Source organism: Schistocerca cancellata, chromosome 3, assembly GCF_023864275.1.
Source record: "Schistocerca cancellata isolate TAMUIC-IGC-003103 chromosome 3, iqSchCanc2.1, whole genome shotgun sequence".
NCBI lineage: Eukaryota > Metazoa > Arthropoda > Insecta > Orthoptera > Acrididae > Schistocerca > Schistocerca cancellata.
This window is the reverse complement of record NC_064628.1, coordinates 291,195,382-291,217,543: the sequence shown is the minus strand read 5'-3', so window position 1 is coordinate 291,217,543 and position 22,162 is coordinate 291,195,382. Positions and strand designations below refer to the sequence as shown.

The 22,162-nt window shown below is 44.5% G+C and overlaps 1 protein-coding gene across 1 annotated transcript in view; it reads left to right on the top strand.

The window, feature by feature from the left end:
• The window catches only part of LOC126174983 (proton-coupled folate transporter), a 263,537-nt gene that overhangs the window by 115,708 nt on the left and 125,667 nt on the right, over positions 1-22,162 (top strand). The window contains exon 3 of the mRNA XM_049921459.1: positions 13,830-14,004. Coding sequence (XP_049777416.1) covers positions 13,830-14,004 — 175 coding nt within the window. The remainder of the gene's footprint in view (positions 1-13,829; positions 14,005-22,162) is intronic.

The window sequence follows — 22,162 nt, the reverse complement described above, 5'->3', positions numbered from 1 at the left end:
CAGGTATGACTGTGGTGCTCAGGAGGACGTTACACACACGAGTTGGAGAGAGCGTACTGCATCTTGGTGAAGAGAACCCATCAACGAGTACATGAGCATGCAATGAAAGTTGCTCCCAGCACTGTCTGGCATATGACCAACAACTACATCCATACCTCCTGCAAAGGATACAGTCACTAATGCCAGCCGATTTTGCATCACGCATTAAGTTCTGTACGCAGTTTCTGCGCCGCTGCCTCAGCGAGCCCCTAATATTTCTACGGCACATTCTCTTCACAGATGAATGTAAATTTACTGGGGATTGTGTTTTCAATTCCCAAAACAACCATGTCTGGGCAGACGAAAACCCACGTGGCACGCAGGTTCAGGCATTCCAGCCTCAAATTTGGTATCAGTGTGTGAGCATGTATTCTGGATAGTAGATTGGACTGTACTTGCTGCCACCCAAGATCACGTGTCCCATCTACTTGACCTTCGTACAACAAGTATTCGGTATGCTGTTGGATGTTGTACCACTGAACGTCTATCAAGACATTTGGTTTCAGCCTGATGGCACTTCTGCTCACAACTCACATGATGTTTGGGAACATCAGGACCAATGATTCGGAAACAGATGGCCTCCACAATCACCGGTGTTATTCGTCTGGGATCGAATGAGGAGTTTGGCTTATGAGACTCCTGTAGAGACGGGATAAGCTCTGACTGCAAGAGTTATGGTCGCTGCAGGACAGACTGCAGAGATACCAGGTGTGATAGAGTAGGTGTACCATATCATCGTTCGTAGTTACAATGTGTGCACCGATCTTGGTGGTCACTACATCGAACCTTATTGTAGTGGATCAGAATGCTAACCCTCCTTTGAAAAGGACAAAAATGTTTAAGTTTATATTTTTTATATTTATATTTTATATGTTGTGTTTCATAGGACTAAACTGAGAAGCAAGTCTCCATGGTCGTGGAACGAATCAGTACGTGAAATTATAACAGAAGAGTAATAAAAGACAAAATGAAACGTGTACGAATCCTCTGCAGACGACAAGCCATAAGTTTAAATAAACACGATCAACAACATAACTCAGGAATTAGCTTAATTTTTTGATTTTCCCAGGTGTTCCTCGACAGAATAGAAGTAACGAGCCATGAGGAAACTCTTAAGACTTGAAAGTGCGTGCCTTACTGCCAAGATTTTTAAATTATTGTGGAAGTTTATTGAAAATGGATGCAGTAGAATACTGTACGCGTTTCAGCTCAAGAGTCGAGGAGAGGCGTTCTTCCAAATGTAGGCTGGGTTTCTGCCTAGTATTAACCGAGTGAAAGCTGCTAACTGCTGGGAATAGGCTGATATTGTTGACAGCAAACGACATTAAAGAAAATGTGTATTGAGAGGCCAATTTCGGAATTCCCAGACTACTGAACAGAGGTCGACAAGAGCTTTGTGAACTTACAGCACACATTGCTCCAACCACCCTTTTTGAATCAGAGAAAAAATAACACCTACGTCACAAGTGAATGAAAATAAGCAAAGTAGACCACTTTTCGTCTTGAACTAACGCCAGGGTTGCCACAATATCAGGGAATTTCAAACGCATCAGGGAAATCAGGAAAATTTGAAGAAAAAACACTGAAAAAATCTCGTTTTCGTCTCATTAGTATGAAATTGTTTGTTTACTGAGATGTCATGCATCGTCGCTGGCTGGGCGCAGCTTAGTACGTGCGCTGCTTCCCCACTTTCTCGTTCTCACTGTTTCTCCCCTTCCCCCCTCCCTTCATCTTGCAGTCAGTGCTGCCACCACTACTTGCTGCTAGGCTATAGAGTTGGGCAACACGATTCTTTTTCCCGATTCGATTCCTGCGATTCAGTCTCACATTGCGAATCGATTCCTACGATTCGTTCACGATTCTTTCACGATTCATTCTAGTCTGCGATGGCAAGATTCTAACGGAATGCAAAAAGTTCTATATCTTACTCACAGATGGCAGGACATGTCTGAAATTGTCAATGGGGTTAGAATCGAACTGTGTCATGATAAGATATGCCAGAAATAGTTTATTTATGAGTAAACATGCTAGTTCGTGTATTACTCGCGCAAACTAAGATTGACGTCGGCACGGTGGCTGATGGTAGCGATAGTAAATGGGAAATGCCTTTACGCTCGTTCCCGTCAGCCACGGCCAAGCGTTACCTTGGTTTTCACGAGTAATATCCCGTGATCTGGGGTAATATTACGGCCCACGAACTTAGTTTGTTCCTTGCGAGCATCCTCCACTTGACTGCCATCTGGCGGTCGTAATCATTCGGCACGACTCGGCATGATTCGGAAGTTTCCTTCGAAGCATAGCGTACTAAGAATCGATGAATCGTTGGAACTTGGAATCGTCACGACTCGGAAACACGCAATCGTTCTTACGATTCTTTTGAACGACGATTCGTTCGTATCACGATTCGATTCTTACGATTCTTTATTTAGAGTCGTTCAAATGAACGACTCATTCACGAATCGCCACAACTCTACTAGGCTAGCAGATGCCGATGAGAGGCAGGGAGGCGTGGGCAGCGGTTTGTTTGGATCTGATTCTCAGAGACTGTTGACACAGTGACAGGAGACAGCGGTCGTGTGTGCATGAGTTGTGTCTGAGTGATTGTGTGAATGTGTGTGCGCTCTCGTTTTCTGACAAAGGCTACGGCGAAAAATTTAAGTGTGAGAATGTGATTGTATTTTCTATGTGCTAGTCTGTGTCTCAGCGATCATCTTTATGGTGAGTTGCTATCCTCATTAGTATTGGTTCTCAGAGTATTTTCGCCAAGTTATCTGTTGCGTTGGTGATCACCGCGGTCTCATTTCATCAACATGGTGTTTGTGACACGTGAATACTGGCCACACGAGTGTGCTACCAAGACGGGCCAAAATCGCAGGCTATTTCTGTGGGTGTATCTAACGGATCGGGCCTGCCGATTTCAAGCCCATAGTTCCCACTAATGTGTGGGCTCTACCTATCGGATCTGTTCTCACTGGTCTGCCCACAGGCAGGGTCTGTCTGTTTGTGGCCTAATGTGGCGGATTTTCATGGTTTATCCGTGGACCCAGGACTGTGGTGCACCTCGGCAGGCCAGAGGCCACAGGCGATGGATTACAGGAATTGCGACTGTCTCACTGCAGGTACATTGTACGGTGCGGCGTTTTATAGCCATTTTACACTACTGGCCATTAAAATTGCTACACCACGAAGATGACATGCTACAGACGCGAAATTAAACCGACAGCAAGAAGGTGCTGTAATATACAAATAATTAGCTTTTCAGAGCATTCACAGAAGGTTGGTGCCGGTGGCGGCACCTACAACGTGCTGACATGAGAAAGTTTCCAACCGATTTCTCATACACAAACAGCAGTTGACCGGCGTTGCCTGGTGAAACGTTGTTGTGATGCCTCTTGTTAGGAGGAGAAATGCGTACCACCACGTTGCCGACTTTGATAAAGGTCGGATTGTAGCCTATCGCGATTGCGGTTAATCGTATCGCGACATTGCAGCTCGCGTTGGTCGAGATCCAATGACTGTTAGCAGAATATGGAATCGGTGGGTTCAGGAGGGTAATGCGGAACGCCGTGCTGGATCCCAACGGCCTCGTATTACTAGCAGTCGAGATGATGGGCATCTTATCCGCACAGCTGTAACGCATCGTGCAGCCACGTCTTGATCCCTGAGTCAACAGATGGGGACGTTTGCAAGACAACAACCATCTGCACGAACAGTTCGACGACGTTTGCAGCAGCATGGACTATCAGCTCGGAGACCGTGGCTGCGGTTACCCTTGACGCTGCATCACAGACAGGAGCGCCTGCGATGGTGTACTCAACGACGAATGTGGGTGCACGAATGGCAAAACGTCATTTTTTCGGATGAATCCAGGTTATGTTTACAGCATCATGATGGTCGCATCCGTGTTTGGCGACATCGCGGTGAACGCACATTGGAAGCGTGTATTCGTCATCACCATACTGACGTATCACCCGGCGTGATGGTATGGGGTGCCATTGGTTACACGTGTCGGTCACCTCTTGTTCGCATTGATGGCACTTTGAACAGTGGACGTTACATTTCAGATGTGTTACGACCCGTGGCTCTACCCTTCATTCGATCCCTGCGAAACCCAACATTTCAACAGGATAATGCACGAAAGTATGTGGCAGGTTCTGTGCGGGCCTTTCTGGGTACTGAAAATGTTCGACTGCTGCCTTGGCCAGCACATTCTCCAGATGTCTCACTAACTGTAAACGTCTGTTCAATGGTGGCCGAGCAACTGCCTCGTCACAATACGCCAATCACTGCTCTTAATGAACTGTGGTATCGTGTTGAAGCTGCATGGGCAGCTGTACCTGTACTCGCCATCCAAGCTCTGTTTGATTCAATGCCCAGGCGTATGAAGGCCGTTATTACGGCCAGAGATGGGTGTTCTGTGTACTGATTTCTCAGGATCTGTGCACCCAAATTGCGTGAAAATGTAATAACATGTCAGTTCTAGTATAATATATTTGTCCAATGAATACCCGTTTATCATCTGCATTTCTTCTTGGTGTAGCATTTTTAATGGCCAGAAGTGTATTTATTCTAGTACATTTTGGCGTTTCGAAAGCTGTTTATACGTTAGAAATTATGGACAATAAGAAGAAGAAAATCTGGCAGTCGCTGGCAGTTTGTTTGCTTTGTAATCATTTATTTCTTACAGCAAAAATTACACAATACCTGTAGAATAATAGACTTAACACAGTGGGTAATAACCGACAATAATGAATGTAGTAGAACCAACATTTTACTAGCGGTCACCTACAGTGTTGATTTACACAACTCTTCCCCACCTTATGCGTTTCCTTCCTGCTTTTTTCTGGGGTTATTTCTGAAAGCAGTGAAGGTATTTTAAAACTCTCTTGCGACTCCAACGAAATGCGTATTTTTGTCACCAAATGTGTTCCGCTTTATCAAAATACAATAACAACATTGGTCTTAATGAAACACATATACCATTTCGTTTGCTTTCTTCATCTAAAAACAGTTCGTTACTAAAGATGTTCATGTTAGTACTTAAGATTTTTGCTCACACGTTTAGAAATAGAGAAGTCCTTTAATTCTTTTGTCAACTTATGTCTTTACTTACCCTTGACATCTCAAAATTTGTAATAGAAAAATGCTAAAACTTGTCTGAAAAATCAGGAAAATATCAGGAAATTTCACTTGGGAAACTTGTGGCAACCCTGATCACTTATTTCAAATGGTTCAAATGGCTCTGAACACTATGGGACTTAACATCTGAGGTCATCAGTCCCCTAGAACTTAGAACCACTTATACCTAACTAACCTAAGGACATCACACACATCCATGCCCGAGGCAGGATTCGAACCTGCGACTGTAGCAGTGGCGCGGTTCCGGACTGAAGCGCCTAGAACCTCTCGGCCACACTGGCCGGCACTTATTTCAGAAACTGTTCTAATTTTAAATAAAGCATCATTTAGTTTTTAAACAAGACTCTGAACATGGGCTTTCTGTGACTGCTCACTCTCTCTTCAAACGTCTACGAAATTTGAACTGTTCGGTTTCACCAATCATATGTGCATTCTTGTTGAAATGTTTGTTAGAAACTGTGAAAAATGAGGCTTACTGTGATTTAGCATCAATTTATTTTCTACAAGCAATGAACTTATGTCTTGACTGCATTAATTGGTACTGTGTCAGTACTACACGCAACATGTTTCACTACCAAGCTGGTGTCATCAGCAAACAGAAATATTTTAGAATCACATGTATTACTAGAAAGCATGTGATTTATATGCGTAAGAAACAGTAGCTGCCCCAGCACCGACCCATGGGCCACCCCTCACTTAACTGTGCCCCATTGGAACTGCACGTCTTAGCCATTCTCAATAATGAGGAGAATGACCTTCTGCTGTCTGTTCTTAAAGTAAGAGGTGAACCAATTGTGAGTTACTCCCCTCATTCCATAATGGTCGTACTTCTGTAGTAATATTTTGAGATAAGACAATCAAGCACCTTAGTTAAGTCAAAGAAGACGCTAACGTTCGCGACCTTTTATTTAATTCTTACAGAGCCTCAGTGAGAAAAGGTGATATAGCATTTTCAGTTGTTCACCACTTCTAAAACCAAACTGTACATTTGACAGCAAATTATGTGAATGGAAATGATCAATTACCCTGGTACATACAGCCTTTTCGATAACTTTATCAAACACTGATGGCATAGAAATAAGCCTAAAACTACGAGGATGGTTTGAAAAGTTCTCGGAATCACCGCTAGAGGTCAGCGCTAGCACAACGAGTTGTTGACGTGATATTCATTGGACTGTTGCCTGTAAACACGTGCCACGTCATTGCTCTTGGAAGGGAGATGTGGCGGTGACGTGGATCTGTTGTTGTTCCCGCGTAGTGATTTGCAAAGATGGGAAACATCGAGATTCGAGCCATAATTATGTACTTCGTAAAGAAAGGTATGAAAGCAAAGGACATTCATGTCGATTTCCAGAATACACTGGGGGTCTCTGCTCCTTCATATTCAACTGTTGTCAAGTAGACAGATGAATTTAAATTTGGTCCGGAGAGCTTAGATGATGATCCGCGCAGTGGTCGGCCAAGATGTGTCTCTACTCCAGAAATCATTGCAAAAGTGCACAAAATGGTCATGGAGGATGGCCGATTGAAAGAGCGTGAAATTGCTCACGCTTGCCAGATGTCATCTGAAAGGGTGTATCACATTTTAACTGAAGAATTAGAAATGAAAAAATTATCTGCAAGATGGGTGCCGCGACTATTTACGCTGGATCAAAAACATGTGCCGTCGCCATGGCAAAATTACACGAACTAAGATATGAATTGTTGCCACACCAGCCTTATTCACCGGATATGGCTCCGCCAGACTGCCATCTCTTCCCAAAACCGAAAATTTTTCTTGGCGGACGAAGATTCACTTCAAACGAAGAACTGATAGCCAGAGTTGACAACTATTTTGCAGGCCTGGAGGAAACTCATTTTCGAGATGGGATCAAGGCCGGGAACATCGTTGGACCAAGTACATTAATCTACAAGGAGATTACATTCAAAAATATAAAAAATCAGTGATTTAAGTACTTTTTTTCTGTTCCGTTCCGAGAACTTTTCAAATCACCCTCGAATCTGCATTATCCCTTTCTCATTTTTAACAATGTGGCTTTACTACTGAATACTTTAAACGGTCAGCAAAATTACCATTCCGAAAGGAAAAGTTACAGATACGTTTAAGTACTGGGATAACATATGCAGAACAGTACTTAAGTATTCTGTTAGGTACCCCGTCGTATCCATAAGAGTCCTAGATATTTAGCGATTTAATTGTTGGCCCAATTTCCCCCTTGTCAGTATCATGGAGGAGTATTTCAAATAACAGTCTGGGAAAGCTATTTTCTAAGAGAGTTATAGGATTCCCTATAGGAAATAAGCTTTTATTAAGTTCACCTGCTATATTCAGAAAGTGATTATCAAGTACAATACATATATCCGGCTTATAAGTAACTGAAACGGTTCTACTACTTACTGACTTTGTATCCTCACGCTGGTGCTGCTGAGCAGTAAGGTTTTAATTTTATCCTGTTATTAGCTACTCTATTTGCGTACCACATGCTTTTTTCCTTCCTAATAACATTTTAAGCACCTTACAATACTGTTTGTAATGGGCTGCTGCAACTCGATTGTGACTTAAACGTCCTGGCAGATTAAAACTGTGTGCCCGACCGAGACTCGAACTCGGGACCTTTGCCTTTCGCGGGCAAGTGCTCTACCATCTGAGCTACCGAAGCACGACTCACGCCCGGTACTCACAGCCATACTTCTGCCAGTACCTCGTCTCCTACCTTCCAAACTTTACAGAAGCTCTCCTGCGAACCTTGCAGAACTAGCACTCCTGAAAGAAAGGATATTGCGGAGATATGGCTTAGCCACAGCCTGGGGGATGTTTCCAGAATGAGATTTTCACTCTGCAGCGGAGTGTGCGCTGATATGAAACTTCCTGGCAGATTAAAACTGTGTGCCCGACCGAGACTCGAACTCGGGACCTTTGCCTTTCGCGGGCAAGTGCTCTACCATCTGAGCGACCGAAGCACGACTCACGCCCGGTAGGAGACGAGGTACTGGCAGAAGTAAGGCTGTGAGTACCGGGCGTGAGTCGTGCTTCGGTAGCTCAGATGGTAGAGCACTTGCCCGCGAAAGGCAAAGGTCCCGAGTTCGAGTCTCGGTCGGGCACACAGTTTTAATCTGCACAGGAAGTTTCATATCAGCGCACACTCCGCTGCAGAGTGAAAATCTCATTCTGGAAACATCCCCCAGGCTGTGGCTAAGCCATATCTCCGCAATATCCTTTCTTTCAGGAGTGCTAGTTCTGCAAGGTTCGCAGGAGAGCTTCTGTAAAGTTTGGAAGGTAGGAGACGAGGTACTGGCAGAAGTAAGGCTGTGAGTAGCTGGCGTGAGTCGTGCTTCGGTAGCTCAGATGGTAGAGCACTTGCCCGCGAAAGGCAAAGGTCCCGAGTTCGAGTCTCGGTCGGGCACACAGTTTTAATCTGCCACGAAGTTTCATATCAGCGCACACTCCGCTGCAGAGTGAAAATCTCATTCTCGATTGTGACTGTTTCTAACATTTGGATATAATTCCCACTTTGTTGTATATTATATTCTCATCTCTCTAGTCAATAACTCAGGCTGCCACTTAGTACTAGTATCCTGTTTTGTACGTTCTAACGGAAAGCAACTTTTAAAGGGCATCAGAAATGTGTTGAGGAAATCATTATATTTATCGTCTAGGTTATCGGCACTACAAACATCCTGCCACTCTTGTTCCTTAAATGAGGTTTACAAAGGTCTCATCTGTAACTAGATTAGCTTTTATAAATAGTTTATAGTTATATGTAACGCAATTTAGCACAAAAGGCTGTTAGCGTTAAAATTTGTGCATCTTGTCGGAAAGGCCATTCACATTTTTGCTAATAGAATATCTCTCTAGCAATGAAGAACGGACAAAATGTAGTCTATGGTTGTGCTTTGTTCCCCTGTACTACCGTTGTAAAGAATATAGTTTGCATCAGATGATACGAATTAAGGAGATCTACCAACATCCTCTTTCCTGCACACTCCCTTACACAAATAATGTTGAAGTCTCTACTTACAGCTGATTTTTGTACTTCCTGTAAAGTGAACCAAGAAGCCACTCCAGCTTGAGCAGAAATGTTCTGAAATCAGTGTCAGGGGACCTGTAAGTAACAACAATTAGAAGTTTTGTTTCAATAAATTCAACCACACCGGCACAACATTCAAATACCTTTTCCGTGCAGTGCTTTGAAAGATCGACGGACTCGAATGGAATATCGTTTTTCACGTACTTCAGAGAATTCCTAGAATAAAGTGCCAGCTAACTTATGTCCTAGTAAAGGAAGCCTTTAAATTGTCACATTATTTAAGAAGTGCACTGAAATACGAATAATGTCGGAGTCAACACCTTTAAGCAGTTCACTAACTTTATCTCTAATCCATTGTATATCTTGATGAAATGTGCTAATTCCCTCTCAGCTTGAACATATAACCTTTGTAGAAAGTGGTTCCTTTGTTAGAAAGACTTCCTGTAAGCAGGAATACCTATCAGCTGACTTCAGTCTAAAAATGTGCGGCTCTAACACCAAGTACTACAGGAGTTACCCCATGCGTGATCCCACGACCCGCCATTACTCTATCACCTCCAAGCTTTGCCACCCTCCCCTTCCTGTACTTACTGAGGTGCAGGCCATGCCTAGTGAAACCTGCTCTGTTGACAGACTCAGCTGTAAACGACAGTGTTTGTGAAAACTAATTCAGTTTACTTTTTGTTTCTTGGGTTGTTAATGATTGGAATTGTAAAATAAGTGATGTACTGGGTCATGCCTAATAAATTACTTGTAAAACTGGTCGCGTTACCAACATATTTTCAAATGGTTGTAGCAGGGAAGGGTACGTTTTCGGACACCGGTTCCAATTCCAAATATTGTCTACTCATAATTATTTTCAGCCATTATGGCTATGTTTGTAAACCGTGACTGTGTGGGAAAATTATTTATTTCAAGTTTCTGCTACCAGTCACTTTTTATTTTATGCTTAATCTAACATAATGCAACGCGTTTCGAACATGTTTTGTTCATTTTCAAGCGTTTGTACATACATACATACAACGAGAAATGTTACTTAAAAATAAACAGTTTTAAACTAGATTATTCTAGAACACTTTGTTTTTTACTGTAGCTGCTGGTGTGGCATTACACCAGTGATACAAGTGAAGCAGCAAGAAGATGTAACTGCTGTGATATACATAGTCAACAACAAAGAAGGAAACCAACAGAAGACATCACTGACTTCGATTTCTAGATATACACTGCCCCCCTCCTTCCCCCCAAATGCCACATCAGCAGCTACAGTAAAAAACAAAGTGTTCTAGATTAATCTAGTTTAAAACTGTTAATTTTTAAGTAACAAAAAAAAAATGGCTCTGAGCACTATGGGACTTAACTTCTGGGGTCATCGGTCCCCTAGAACTTAGAACTACTTAAACATAACTAACCTAATGACATCACACATATCCATGCCCGAGGCAGGATTTGAACCTGCGACCGTAGCGGTCGCGCGGTTCCAGACTGTAGCGCCTAGAACCCCTCGGCCACTCCGGCCGGCTTTTAAGTAACATTTCTCATTGTATGTATGTATGTACAAACGCTTGAAAATGAACAAAACATGTTCGAAACGCGTTGCATTATGTTAGATTAAGCATAAAATAAAAAGTGACTGGTAACAGAAACTTGAAATAAATAATTGTCTACTCAGTCCCCTCTAAAATTCCTAGAAGTTTGTAGGAGGAGTGTTAGAGCACCCTGTATGATTCCAGTCCACAGGTTTATATAGAATTATTGCTGGAGATCTGAGACGTACGTGGCGTACGGATTTTGTCATACCAAATATGGCTATTGAGGCACTTAAAAAAAGCAACCTCGGTTGAACCTGGCGTCGTCCATGAACAGTAAAAACTACAGGCAGTTCTCACTGCTGTGCTGCGTTGGACAATCCATTGGCTGAGCTAAATTCGTCGTTTAACTTCACTTGGCTCCGTTCCTTATACACACAGGTCAGCAGCAGTTACTCCCCTGTCATGCACAAATACTCTCCAAAGTATACTCTCAGTAGTTTGTATTTCACTGGCAAGTTGAAGGAACCGTATTGAATGAATCTTCCCACACACAATCCAATATCATATTCTCGAAGTCTACTGTGTGCGAGTTTCATTTTGAAAATCTCGCGCAGCTCTGTTTGGAACAATTTAGTTTCTCGTAAGTTTCCATGCATGTTAATAAATTTCTTTCAAGATGGATAACAATAGTGTAGATATTTTTTCTGTACATTATTGCGGCTTCCGTGTTCAATATTTCTGCTGATCCATACATTAAATGCGTCATCTTCGCCAGCCACTCAAGAACTGTTAATAGTAGTATACTCCAACGTGAAGATATGTAGATTACTTTGCAAGATATCGCCAGAACGTCAATGCGGCAAGCTGCTGTTTCCCCAACTTGCACTCCAGGTGGAACCTCTGTGCAGAGTGTTTATGTTATTCTGAGGAAGGACAGAAATACAACGATCATTCGCAATTCCATTGGTTTTTATTATTTTTGCTTATCCGGTTTTCAGCTATAAATAGCCATGTTCAGTGCAAATGCTCTGAAGATTGCTATTTATAGCTGCAATCAGGATATGCAAGAGTGATAACTCACTCAAAAGCACTGAAGATGGCTATTTATAGCTGAAATCTGGATGAGCAAGAGTGATAAAAACCATTTGGATTGAAACTGATTACTGTATTCCTATCCTTCCTTATCAGCAACTGTTTCTTGCAAAACTAAGCAGTTTTCAAAGCTCACCACACCTATTGCTCATTCTGAATTTGGTGCTGCCTGAAACACCGAGTGATCAAAAAATCAGTATAAATTTGAAAACTTAATAAACCACGGAATAATGTAGGTTGAGAGGTAAAAATTGACACACATGCTTGGAATGACATGGGGTTTTATTAGAACAAAAAAAAAAATACAAAGTTCAGATGGCGCTGGACAGCAAAACGTCAGTGACTGCGCATGATAATCGTGTATAAAAGGAGTTGTAATGAGAGAGAGAATCAGATGCACCAGCAGTCGCAGAGTCGCAGCATGTTGACGTTACCTGAAAAGGCGCTTTTAGTGAAGCTGTATTATCAGAATGGGGAATGTGCTAGTCCCGCGTTACGATCCTATCGCCATAGGAAGGGGATTCGAACGGGTAAACGTCCGTTGACAAATGCAGCTGTGGCGAGAATGATTTCGAGGTTCGGAGCCACGGGTTGTTTAGACGATAGACCCCGTAGTGGCTGACCGAGCACAAGGCGTAATGCTGCTGAGACAGATCAGGAAGAAATGGAGACTGTAGCGGGTTCGTCTATGCACGGGGAAGTCAGCGCTCGTGCAGTCGCACGTCGCACAGGCATTCCATACACTACTGTTTGGTTGGCACTTAGGCGTACCCTCCGATGCTATCCGTACAAAATCCATCGGCATCATGAACTGTTACCTGGCGATCTAGTGAAGCGGAGGGCATTTGCGGTGTGGGCGTTTCAAAAGATGGCGGAAGATGACGATTGGTTGAGTAACGTGTTGTGGACTGACGAAGCTCATTTCACGCTCCGAAAGTCTGTCAACGCCCACAACTGCAGAATTTGGGCTACCGAAGATCCTAGAACTGTCGTGGAAACTCCATTGCACGACGAGAAAGTCACGGTATGGGTTGGATTTACTACATCTGCCGTTATCGGGCCTTTTTTCTTCGAGAAAATGCGTGATTCTGGTTTTGTAACTGCTACCGTGACGGGTGAGAGGTACGCCGATATGTTACAGAATCGCATCATCCCCAGCCTGGCTGATAAACACCTGCTGGAACGTACGATGTTTATGCAGGACGGCGCTCCACCCCATATTGCTAGACGCGTGAAAGATCTCTTGCGTGCGTCGTCTGGTGATGATCGTGTGCTCAGCCGCCACTTTCGTCATGCTTGGCCTCCCAGGTCCCCAGACCTCAGTCCGTGCGATTATTGGCTTTGGGGTTACCTGAAGTCGCAAGTGTATCGTGATAGACCGACATCTCTAGGTATACTGAAAGACAACATCCGACGCCAATGCCTCACCGTAACTCCGGACTTGCTTTACAGTGCTGTTCACAACATTATTCTTCGACTGCAGCTATTGTTGAGGAATGATGGTGGACATATTGAGCATTTCCTGTAAAGAAAATCATCTTTGCTTTGTCTTCCTTTGTCATGGTAATTATTACTATTCTGATCAGATGAAGCGCCATCTGTCGGACATTTTTTGAACTTTTGTATTTTTTTGGTTCTAATAAAACCCCATGTCAGTCCAAGCATGTGTGTCAATTTGTACCTCTCTATCTACATTATTCCGTGATTTATTCAGTTTTCAAATTTATACTGAATTTTTGATCACCCAATATTTATTCCCTACCTTTAGGTTCTTATCTCAGTGTACTTATCTTAGGAGCCTCTATCTTCTGTATAATTCTGATCCTAAAGGTTTCGCATGCCATGTCACTGGAGGAGTAACCAGATATCTGCACAGGTGTGCACATGTGAAAATATCACTTTGCGTTGGGCGCCCAGTCTTGCTCGCAACTGAGAGCAGTTCAAGCCCTCTCATCACAGTGGAAGTCCTGACCTGACGCTTTCGCGCCATGATTGTGTGCAGGTGGTGGTGTCGACGTTCTTCCAGTGGAACCAGATCGTGTCGCACGCGCCGCCCATCCTGATGGCAACGCTGCTGGGCGCCTGGAGCGACCGCCACGGCCGCAAGGGCCCGCTGCTGCTGGGGCTGGTCGGCAAGCTCTTCTACTCGGCCGCGCTCGTCCTCAACGCTTCGCAAGGTCAGCCAACAGCACAACGCCATCTGCAGTCTCGTTGACTGATGCTTTCCCTGGTGTACACTCTTTCTACAGAGACCGTACTGACTGCTTTGATAGAAACCTATTTCCAGGTCGTATATGGTTGCAGCTGAGTTGAGATCTTCTTTGGTTATTAGTCGAGTCATGGCGCCGTGTTGTCGCAACGTTTCGGCGCGCTTGCTACTCATTATCTTCAGCCAAACTGTCGGGTTCATATCTAAGTCGTTCCTTTAAAGCCGCTGGAGCACAGCATCGCGTGCCGAGTGCCGGATGGGTGGACCGATCGCATGCCTCCGGAAGAAATATCGCAGCCAGTGGTGGGGGTGGAGGTCGGTAGTGAGGCGGTAGTGTTGATGGGGTCCTGGTGCCGAGTCGTGGTGCTGCCCGTGTATTCCAGGAAGTCGGCGGGCTAGACAGACAGCTCCAGGACTCAACGCCCGGACCCCCAACATCCCGCCGGCCGGTGTGGCCGTGCGGTTAAAGGCGCTTCAGTCTGGAACCGCGTGACCGCTACGGTCGCAGGTTCGAATCCTGCCTCGGGCATGGATGTGTGTGATGTCCTTTGGTTAGTTAGGTTTAATTAGTTCTAAGTTCTAGGCGACTGATGACCTCAGAAGTTAAGTCGCATAGTGCTCAGAGCCATTTGAACCCAACATCCCATAGGAGGGAGGGGACACTTCACCACAGGCCAGTACATCTAGGCTCGCTGTTGGCCCACTCATTAAAGGCCAGTCAGCAGTCCAATGGCTATAAAGGAATGAACTGGACATGCACGCGATGCCTCGCTGGAATATTTATATTTTATTGTATGGTGTCTACAGAGGTAATCATTTCCTTACAGTCAAATGTAAAACATTTTTGTCATTATTTATGTACTAAGAATTACACACACACACATATATATATATATATATATATATATATATATTCTTCAACAATTTTTTACTGAACATAATGAGAATTATACACAACTGGCCATTAAAATTGCTACACCGCGAAGATGACGTCCTACAGACAGGAACAAGATGCTGTGATATGCAAATGATTAGCTTTCCAGAGCATTCACACAAGGTTCGCGCCGGTGGCGACACCTACAATGTGCTGACACGAGGAAAGGTTCCAACCGATTTCTCATACTCAAACAGCAGTTGACCGGCGTTGCCTGGTGAAACGTTGTTGTGATGCCTCGTGTAAGGAGGAAAAATGCGTACCATCACGGTTCCGACTTTGATAAAGGTCGGACTGTAGCCTATCGTGATTGCGGTTTATCGTATCGCGACATTGCTGCTCGCGTTGGTCGAGATCCAATGACTGTTAGCAGAATATAGAATCGGTGGGCTCAGGAGGGTAATACGGAACGCCGTGCTGGATCCCAACGGCCTCGTATCACTAGCAGTCGAGATGATGGGCATTTTACCCGCATGGCTGTAGCGAATCGTGCAGCCACGTCTCGATCCCTGAGTCAATAGATGGGGACGTTTGCAAGACAACAACCATCTGCACGAACAGTTCGACGACGTTTGCAGCAGCATGGACTAGCAACTCGGAGGCCATGGCTGCCATTACCCTTGACGTTGCATCACAGACAGGAGCGCCTGCGATGGTGTACTCAACGACGAATGTGGGTGCACGAATGGCAAAACGTCATTTTTTCGGATGAATCCAGGTTATGTTTACAGCATCATGATGGTCGCATCCGTGTTTGGCGACATCGCGGTGAACGCACATTGGAAGCGTGTATTTGTCATCGCCATACTGACGTATCACCCGGCGTGATGGTATGGGGTGCCATTGGTTACACGTGTCGGTCACCTCTTGTTCGCATTGACGGCACTTTGAACAGTGGACGTTACATTTCAGATGTGTTACGACCCGTGGCTCTACCCTTCATTCGATCCCTGCGAAACCCAACATTTCAGCAGGATAATGCACGAAAGCATGTGGCAGGTCCTGTACGGGCCTTTCTGGGTACTGAAAATGTTCGACTGCTGCCTTGGCCACCACATTCTCCAGATGTCTCACTAACTGAAAACGTCTGTTCAGTGGTGGCCGAGCAACTGGCTCGTCACAATACACCAATCACTTCTCTTAATGAACTGTGGCATCGTGTTGAAGCTGCATGGGCAGCTGTACCTGCTAGGTCAGGGCTGTCAGGTGTGACCGCTGCAAATCGTGGAGCTCCACTGAACCACCTTCTGGTGACCTCACCCTCCGTGCCCAGCGACTAACTATACTTAGATCGACAGCAAATGCTGCATAGACTTTGCAGAAGCGTTTGTGAGCATTCCCCATAGTTTCATTCTCTGCAGTGAGAAATTTAATGATGGCACGTCGCTTGTAATCTACATCACCTACAGAAGCCATTTTGAAACTATCGTGCAGCTACGCTAACTGTCGGATGTTACTGAAACTTAGCGCGCTCACTCAGGAGACTTCAAATAAAACATTCTGAAAGTAACATTTCCCATTCTTAGCGTTGTTTTCGGCAGAGAAAAAATTGCGGTGCATTACTCTCTGTCACAGTTCATTGGCTCACATTGACGTTAATAATAGCTCCCTTCTGTTTCAGTCTCGTATTGTACGTGGAAAGAAGGATTGTCGGTATGCCTCTGTGTGGGCTCTAATCTCTCTGATTTTATCCTCATGGTCTCTTCGCGAGATATACGTAGGAGGGAGCAATATACTGCTTGACTCCTCGGTGAAGGTATGTTCTCGAAACTTCAACAAAAGCCCGTACCGAGCTACTGAGCGTCTCTCCTGCAGAGTCTTCCACTGGAGTTTATCTATCATCTCCGTAACGCTTTCGCGATTACTAAATGCTGCTGTAACGAAGCGCGCTGGTCTCCGTTGGATCTTCTCTATCACTTCTATCAACCCTATCTGGTACGGATCGCACACTGCTGAGCAGTATTCAAGCAGTGGGCGAAGAAGCGTACTGTAACCTACTTCCTTTGTTTTCGGATTGCATTTCCTTAGGATTCTTCCAATGAATCTCAGTCTGGCATCTGCTTTACCGACGATCAAGCTGGTCGTAGGTTGTGTTCCAAAAATGAACAGCATAGAGACAGAAGTGATGACGCTTTCTGCAGGACTTGACCATCACTTTGCAGGACAATGCCCAAGCACTATTTCTAAACTGAAGGAAACACTTACGGCGTTCGCTTCAGAACTGCTACAAATTCGTCGGACAATAGACCGCGTCGCTCGAACTGCCTAATATCGTGTAGGCCTCATATCTTGTCAAACGCGTGGAGTCAGTAAGGAAAAGGTTACTACTTTGCCAATAACTTTATTAAAATATGCCTCGCGGGATTAGCCGAGCGGTCTGAGGCGCTGCGGTCATGGACTGTGCGGCTGGTCCCGGCGGAGGTTCGAATCCTCCCTCGGGCATGGGTGTGTGTGTTTGTCCTTAGGATAATTTAGGTTAATTAGTGTGTAAGCTTAGGGACTGATGACCTTAGCAGTTAAGTCCCATAAGATTTCACACACATTTTTTTAATTAAAATATGATTGCAGTTGATAAAATAACCAGTATAATTTAAACGCGGTCAATCGCATTTATTAGCTGATATCGCTATTGAAAAGAGTGTCAAAAGATGTGTCTATTAATGAGACATAAATAATACTATAAACAGTACTTAACATCATTTTGTAATCACTAAACGTGAACACACTGCAAAAATTCTGGCGTATTTACTTATGAAGAAACTTTTATTTATAATTATTGTGAATGATCTAAGTGTGACAAGGTTTACAACATTTCTTTATTTAAATATTGTTTTAATGTATTGGTAAGTGCGGAAAGTTGTCAAGTTCAGTCAAAATCATGTCTGTAGTACACAAGAATGATGTAATTTTGGCGTGAATGGCCTTCTGCCAATAAGAGTTACAGTGGCGGAAAACGGCTGGAGTCAAGTGAAGAGAGGTACTTTTTGAATGGTGCACTCAGGGGAGCGATTCTGGACATTTTTGCACCGGTTCTCGAGGAAGGCAGACCTTCTTGTGGAATAGTGCAATATTCGGTCGTGTAGGTGATTGATTTTGAACGGTGAACACCCACTGCAAGATTTTTATATTTTGGTTTTGGGCACTTCACTTTGAGATCTGGTGGAAGGCAAACCTATCTGTGGTAAGGTGTGATTCAGTCGTGTCGCTGACAGATTCTGGGCGGTGAATGGCCACTTCAGTACTTTAACTTTTGAATGAGCTCTAATTTTCGCGAGGTCTGAATGTGCTACTATGCAGAAACTTACCTTTCCCGCTTGCATTACGGAATTGAGAATAGACAGGGTATGAATTCCTACTCGTTACCTGTCATTTGTTAAGGTATTAATCGTCATGCTGACCTCTGAATTATTTATAATCGTCATTCATAAATAATATTAACCGTCCCTATATTGACCGACCAAAAAATGTTAAATGTGTGTGAAATCTTATGGGACTTAACTGCTAAGGTCATCAGTCCCTAAGCTTACACACTACTGAACCTAAATTATCCTAAGGACAAACACACACACCCATACCCGAGGGAGGACTCGAACCTCCGCCGGTACCAGCCGCACAGTCCATGACTGCAGTGCCCAGACCGCTCGGCTAATCCCGCGCGGTAATTATTTTGAGTTGGCGAAAATTTTGTACATTGTGATCACAAAATGGCATTGTCTTTTCGCGTGACGTGGATTACTATTTGGCTCGAGGATTTCACTACCATTCTCGTAATCCTCTCAATGCAACTTTACTTCACTTCACAACGATATCCTTCTCTCAGTGTTACAACTAGTTCTCATCCTCGGGCGTGGCTGTGTGTGTTGTCCTTAGCGTAAGTTAGATTAAGTAGTACGTAAGCCTAGGGACCGATGATCTCAGCAGTTTGGTCCCATAAGACCTTACCACAAATTTCGAAATCTTATGGCCGCGTGAGAGGAATTAACAGACTTTCAACACAGAATGTTAGTTGGAGCTAGACGCATGGGACATTCCATTTCGTAAATCGTTGGGGAAAACAATATTCCGAAATCCACAGTGTCAAGAGTGGCCGAGAATACCAAATTTCAGACGTTACCACTCACCATGGACAATACAGTGGCCGATGGCTCTCACTTAAAGACCGATATGAGCGGCATTTGCGTAGAATTGTCAGTGCTAACAGACAGATAGCAACGGACTTGGAAGAGCAGTTGAACGGAATGGACAGTTTCATGAAAGGAGGGTATAAGATGAACATCAACAAAAGCAAAACTAGGATAATGGAATGTAGTCGAATTAAGTCGGGTGATGCTGAGAGAATTAGATTAGGAAATGAGACACTTAAAGTAGTAAAGGAGTTTTGCTATTTGGGGAGCAAAATAACTGATGATGGTCGAAGTAGAGAGGATATAAAATGTAGATTGGCAATGGCAAGGAAAGCGTTTCTGAAGAAGAGAATTTGTTAACATCGAGTATTGATTTAATTGTCAGGAAGTCGTTTCTGAAAGTATTTGTATGAAGCGTAGCCATGTATGGAAGTGTATGGACGATAACTAGTTTGGTCAAGAAGAGAATAGAAGCTTTCGAAATGTGGTGCTACAGAAAAATGCTGAAGATTAGATGGGTAGATCATATAACTAATGAGGAGGTATTGAATAGGATTGTGGAGAAGAGAAGTTTGTGACGCAACTTAACTAGAAGAAGGGGTCGGTTGGTAGGACATGTTCTGAGGCATCGAGGGATCACCAATTTAGTATTGGAGGGCAGCGTGGAGGGTAAAAATCATAGAGGGAGACCAAGAGATGAATACGCTAAACAGATTCAGAAGGATGTAGGTTGCAGTAGGTACTGGGAGATGAAGAAGCTTGCACAGGATAGAGTAGCATGGAGAGCTGCATCAAACCAGTCTCAGGACTGAAGACCACAACAACAACAACAGACAATCAGTAATGCGTGAAATATCCGCCAATGTGGGACGTACGGCGAACGTATCCGTTAGGACAGTGCGGCGAAATTTGGCGTTAATGGCCTGTAGCAGCAGACAACCGATGCGAGTGCCTTTGCTAACAGCACGACATGCCACTCCCGGGCTCATGACCATAACGACTGGACCTGGACGACTGGAAAAAAGTAATGTGGTCAGATGAGTCTCATTTGCATCTGGTAAGAGCTGATGGTAGGGATCGAGTGTGGTGCAAACCACAGGAAGCCATCGATCCAGGTTGTCAACATGGGACTGTGAAAGCTGATAGTGGCTCTATAATGGTGTGGGCTGTGTTTACATGGAATGGACTGAGTCCTGTGGTCCATCTTAGCCGATCATTGACTGTAAGTGGCTATGTTGGACTACTTGGAGGCTATTTGCAGGCAACAATGATGGATTTTTTATGGACGGCAATGTGCTACGTTACTGGACCACAGTTGTTCGCAATTGATTTGAAGAACATACCGGATAGTTTCAGCGAGTCATCTGGCCAAGCAGATCACCCGGCGTGAATCCCATCGAGTATTCATGCGACATAATCAAGAGATTAGTTCGTGCACAAAATCCTACACTGGCAACACTGTCGCAATTATGGACGGCTATAGAAGCAGCAACGCTCAGTATTTATGCAGGGAACTTGCAACGACTTGTTGAGCCCATACCACGTCGAGTTGCTGCAAAAGGAGGTCCGACACGATGTTAGAAGGTAACCCATGACTTTTTCTCGCCTCTGTACATTTATAGTAATTATGACATTGTTTTATAAGGTAATGAGTGATGGCCTGCAACTTGCACGTTCGTAATTGTCTCACAAACAGCTTATTAATGGGCCCACATATACTGAAACGTTTTTGCTTCTGCTATCATACATCTAGTGTACGATTTCGTATACAGCAGTAAGAAGAGATGGGGTACAGAGTGATGCAGCAACTTTCTCGCAGGAAAGCTGGACGGGAACAGAAATGATAGCGAACAGATTAACACGGTAAACGGAAGATTTACTTAACTTGTATTTCTGCATGCATGCGAAGAACCATTACAAATAATGCATCCAGAAACAGAGTCCAGCTCATACAATAGCAACAAGGATGAGGCTCTCAGCACTAAAGCACGAACAGTAAAATCAGAGCCGCGATTAGGCGTCAATTGCGCAGTGTCACGTAGGAAGAAGCTCCAAGTGCGAGTGGGGCTGTTTGGTTGCCGCCGCCATCCTCCACATATCAAAAAAGGTATTGCATCACACCGGTTCCCAGAACGCCTAAAGATAGACATTGACTGTGGATATTGTATCACAGACACAGGCCCTTTGAATGTACGGAGATATCACTAAACCCGCCCAAAGATGTAAACAACCATGCATGAGCAGCGCCTATTAGGCGGAGGGGGTCCGACAGCCGATCAGTTCCAGCCATTCCACTAGGAAGGAGGTACACGGCTCGTGTTGTCTGTAGTTCAACCATGCCTAGACGGTCAATACAGCGGTTTCATCACATCCGCATTGTTGCTTTGTGCCAGGAAGGGCTCTCAACAAGGGAAGTGTCCACGCATCTCGGAGTGAACCAAAGCGATGTTCTTCAGACATGGGGGAGATACAGAGAGACAGGAACTGTGGATGACATGCCTAACTCAGGCCGCCCAAGTGAATGACCGCTACCTATGAATTATGGCTCGGAGGACCCCTGACAGCAACGCCACCATGTTGAATAATGCTTTTTGTGCAGCCACAGGACGTCGTGTTACGACTCAAACTGTGCGCTATAGACTTCATGATGCACAACTTCACTCCGGACGTCCATGGCGAGGTCCATCTTCGCAACCACGACACCATGCAGCACGGTACAGATGGGCCCAACAACATGCCGAATGGACCGCTCAGGATTGGCATCACTTTCTCCTCAGCGATGAGTGTCGCATATGCCTTCAACCAGACAATCGTCGGAGACCTGTTTGGAGGCAACCCGGTCGGGCTGAACGCCTTAGACATACTGTCTAGCGAGTGCAGTAAGTTGGAGGTTCCCTGCTGTTTTGGGGTGGAATTATATGAGGCCGACGTACGCCGCTGGTGGTCATGAAAGGCGCCGTAACGGCTGTACGATACGTGAGTGCCATCCTCCGACCGATAGTGCAACCATATCGGCAGCATATTGGCGAAGCATTCGTCTTCATGGACGACAATTCACGCCCCCATTA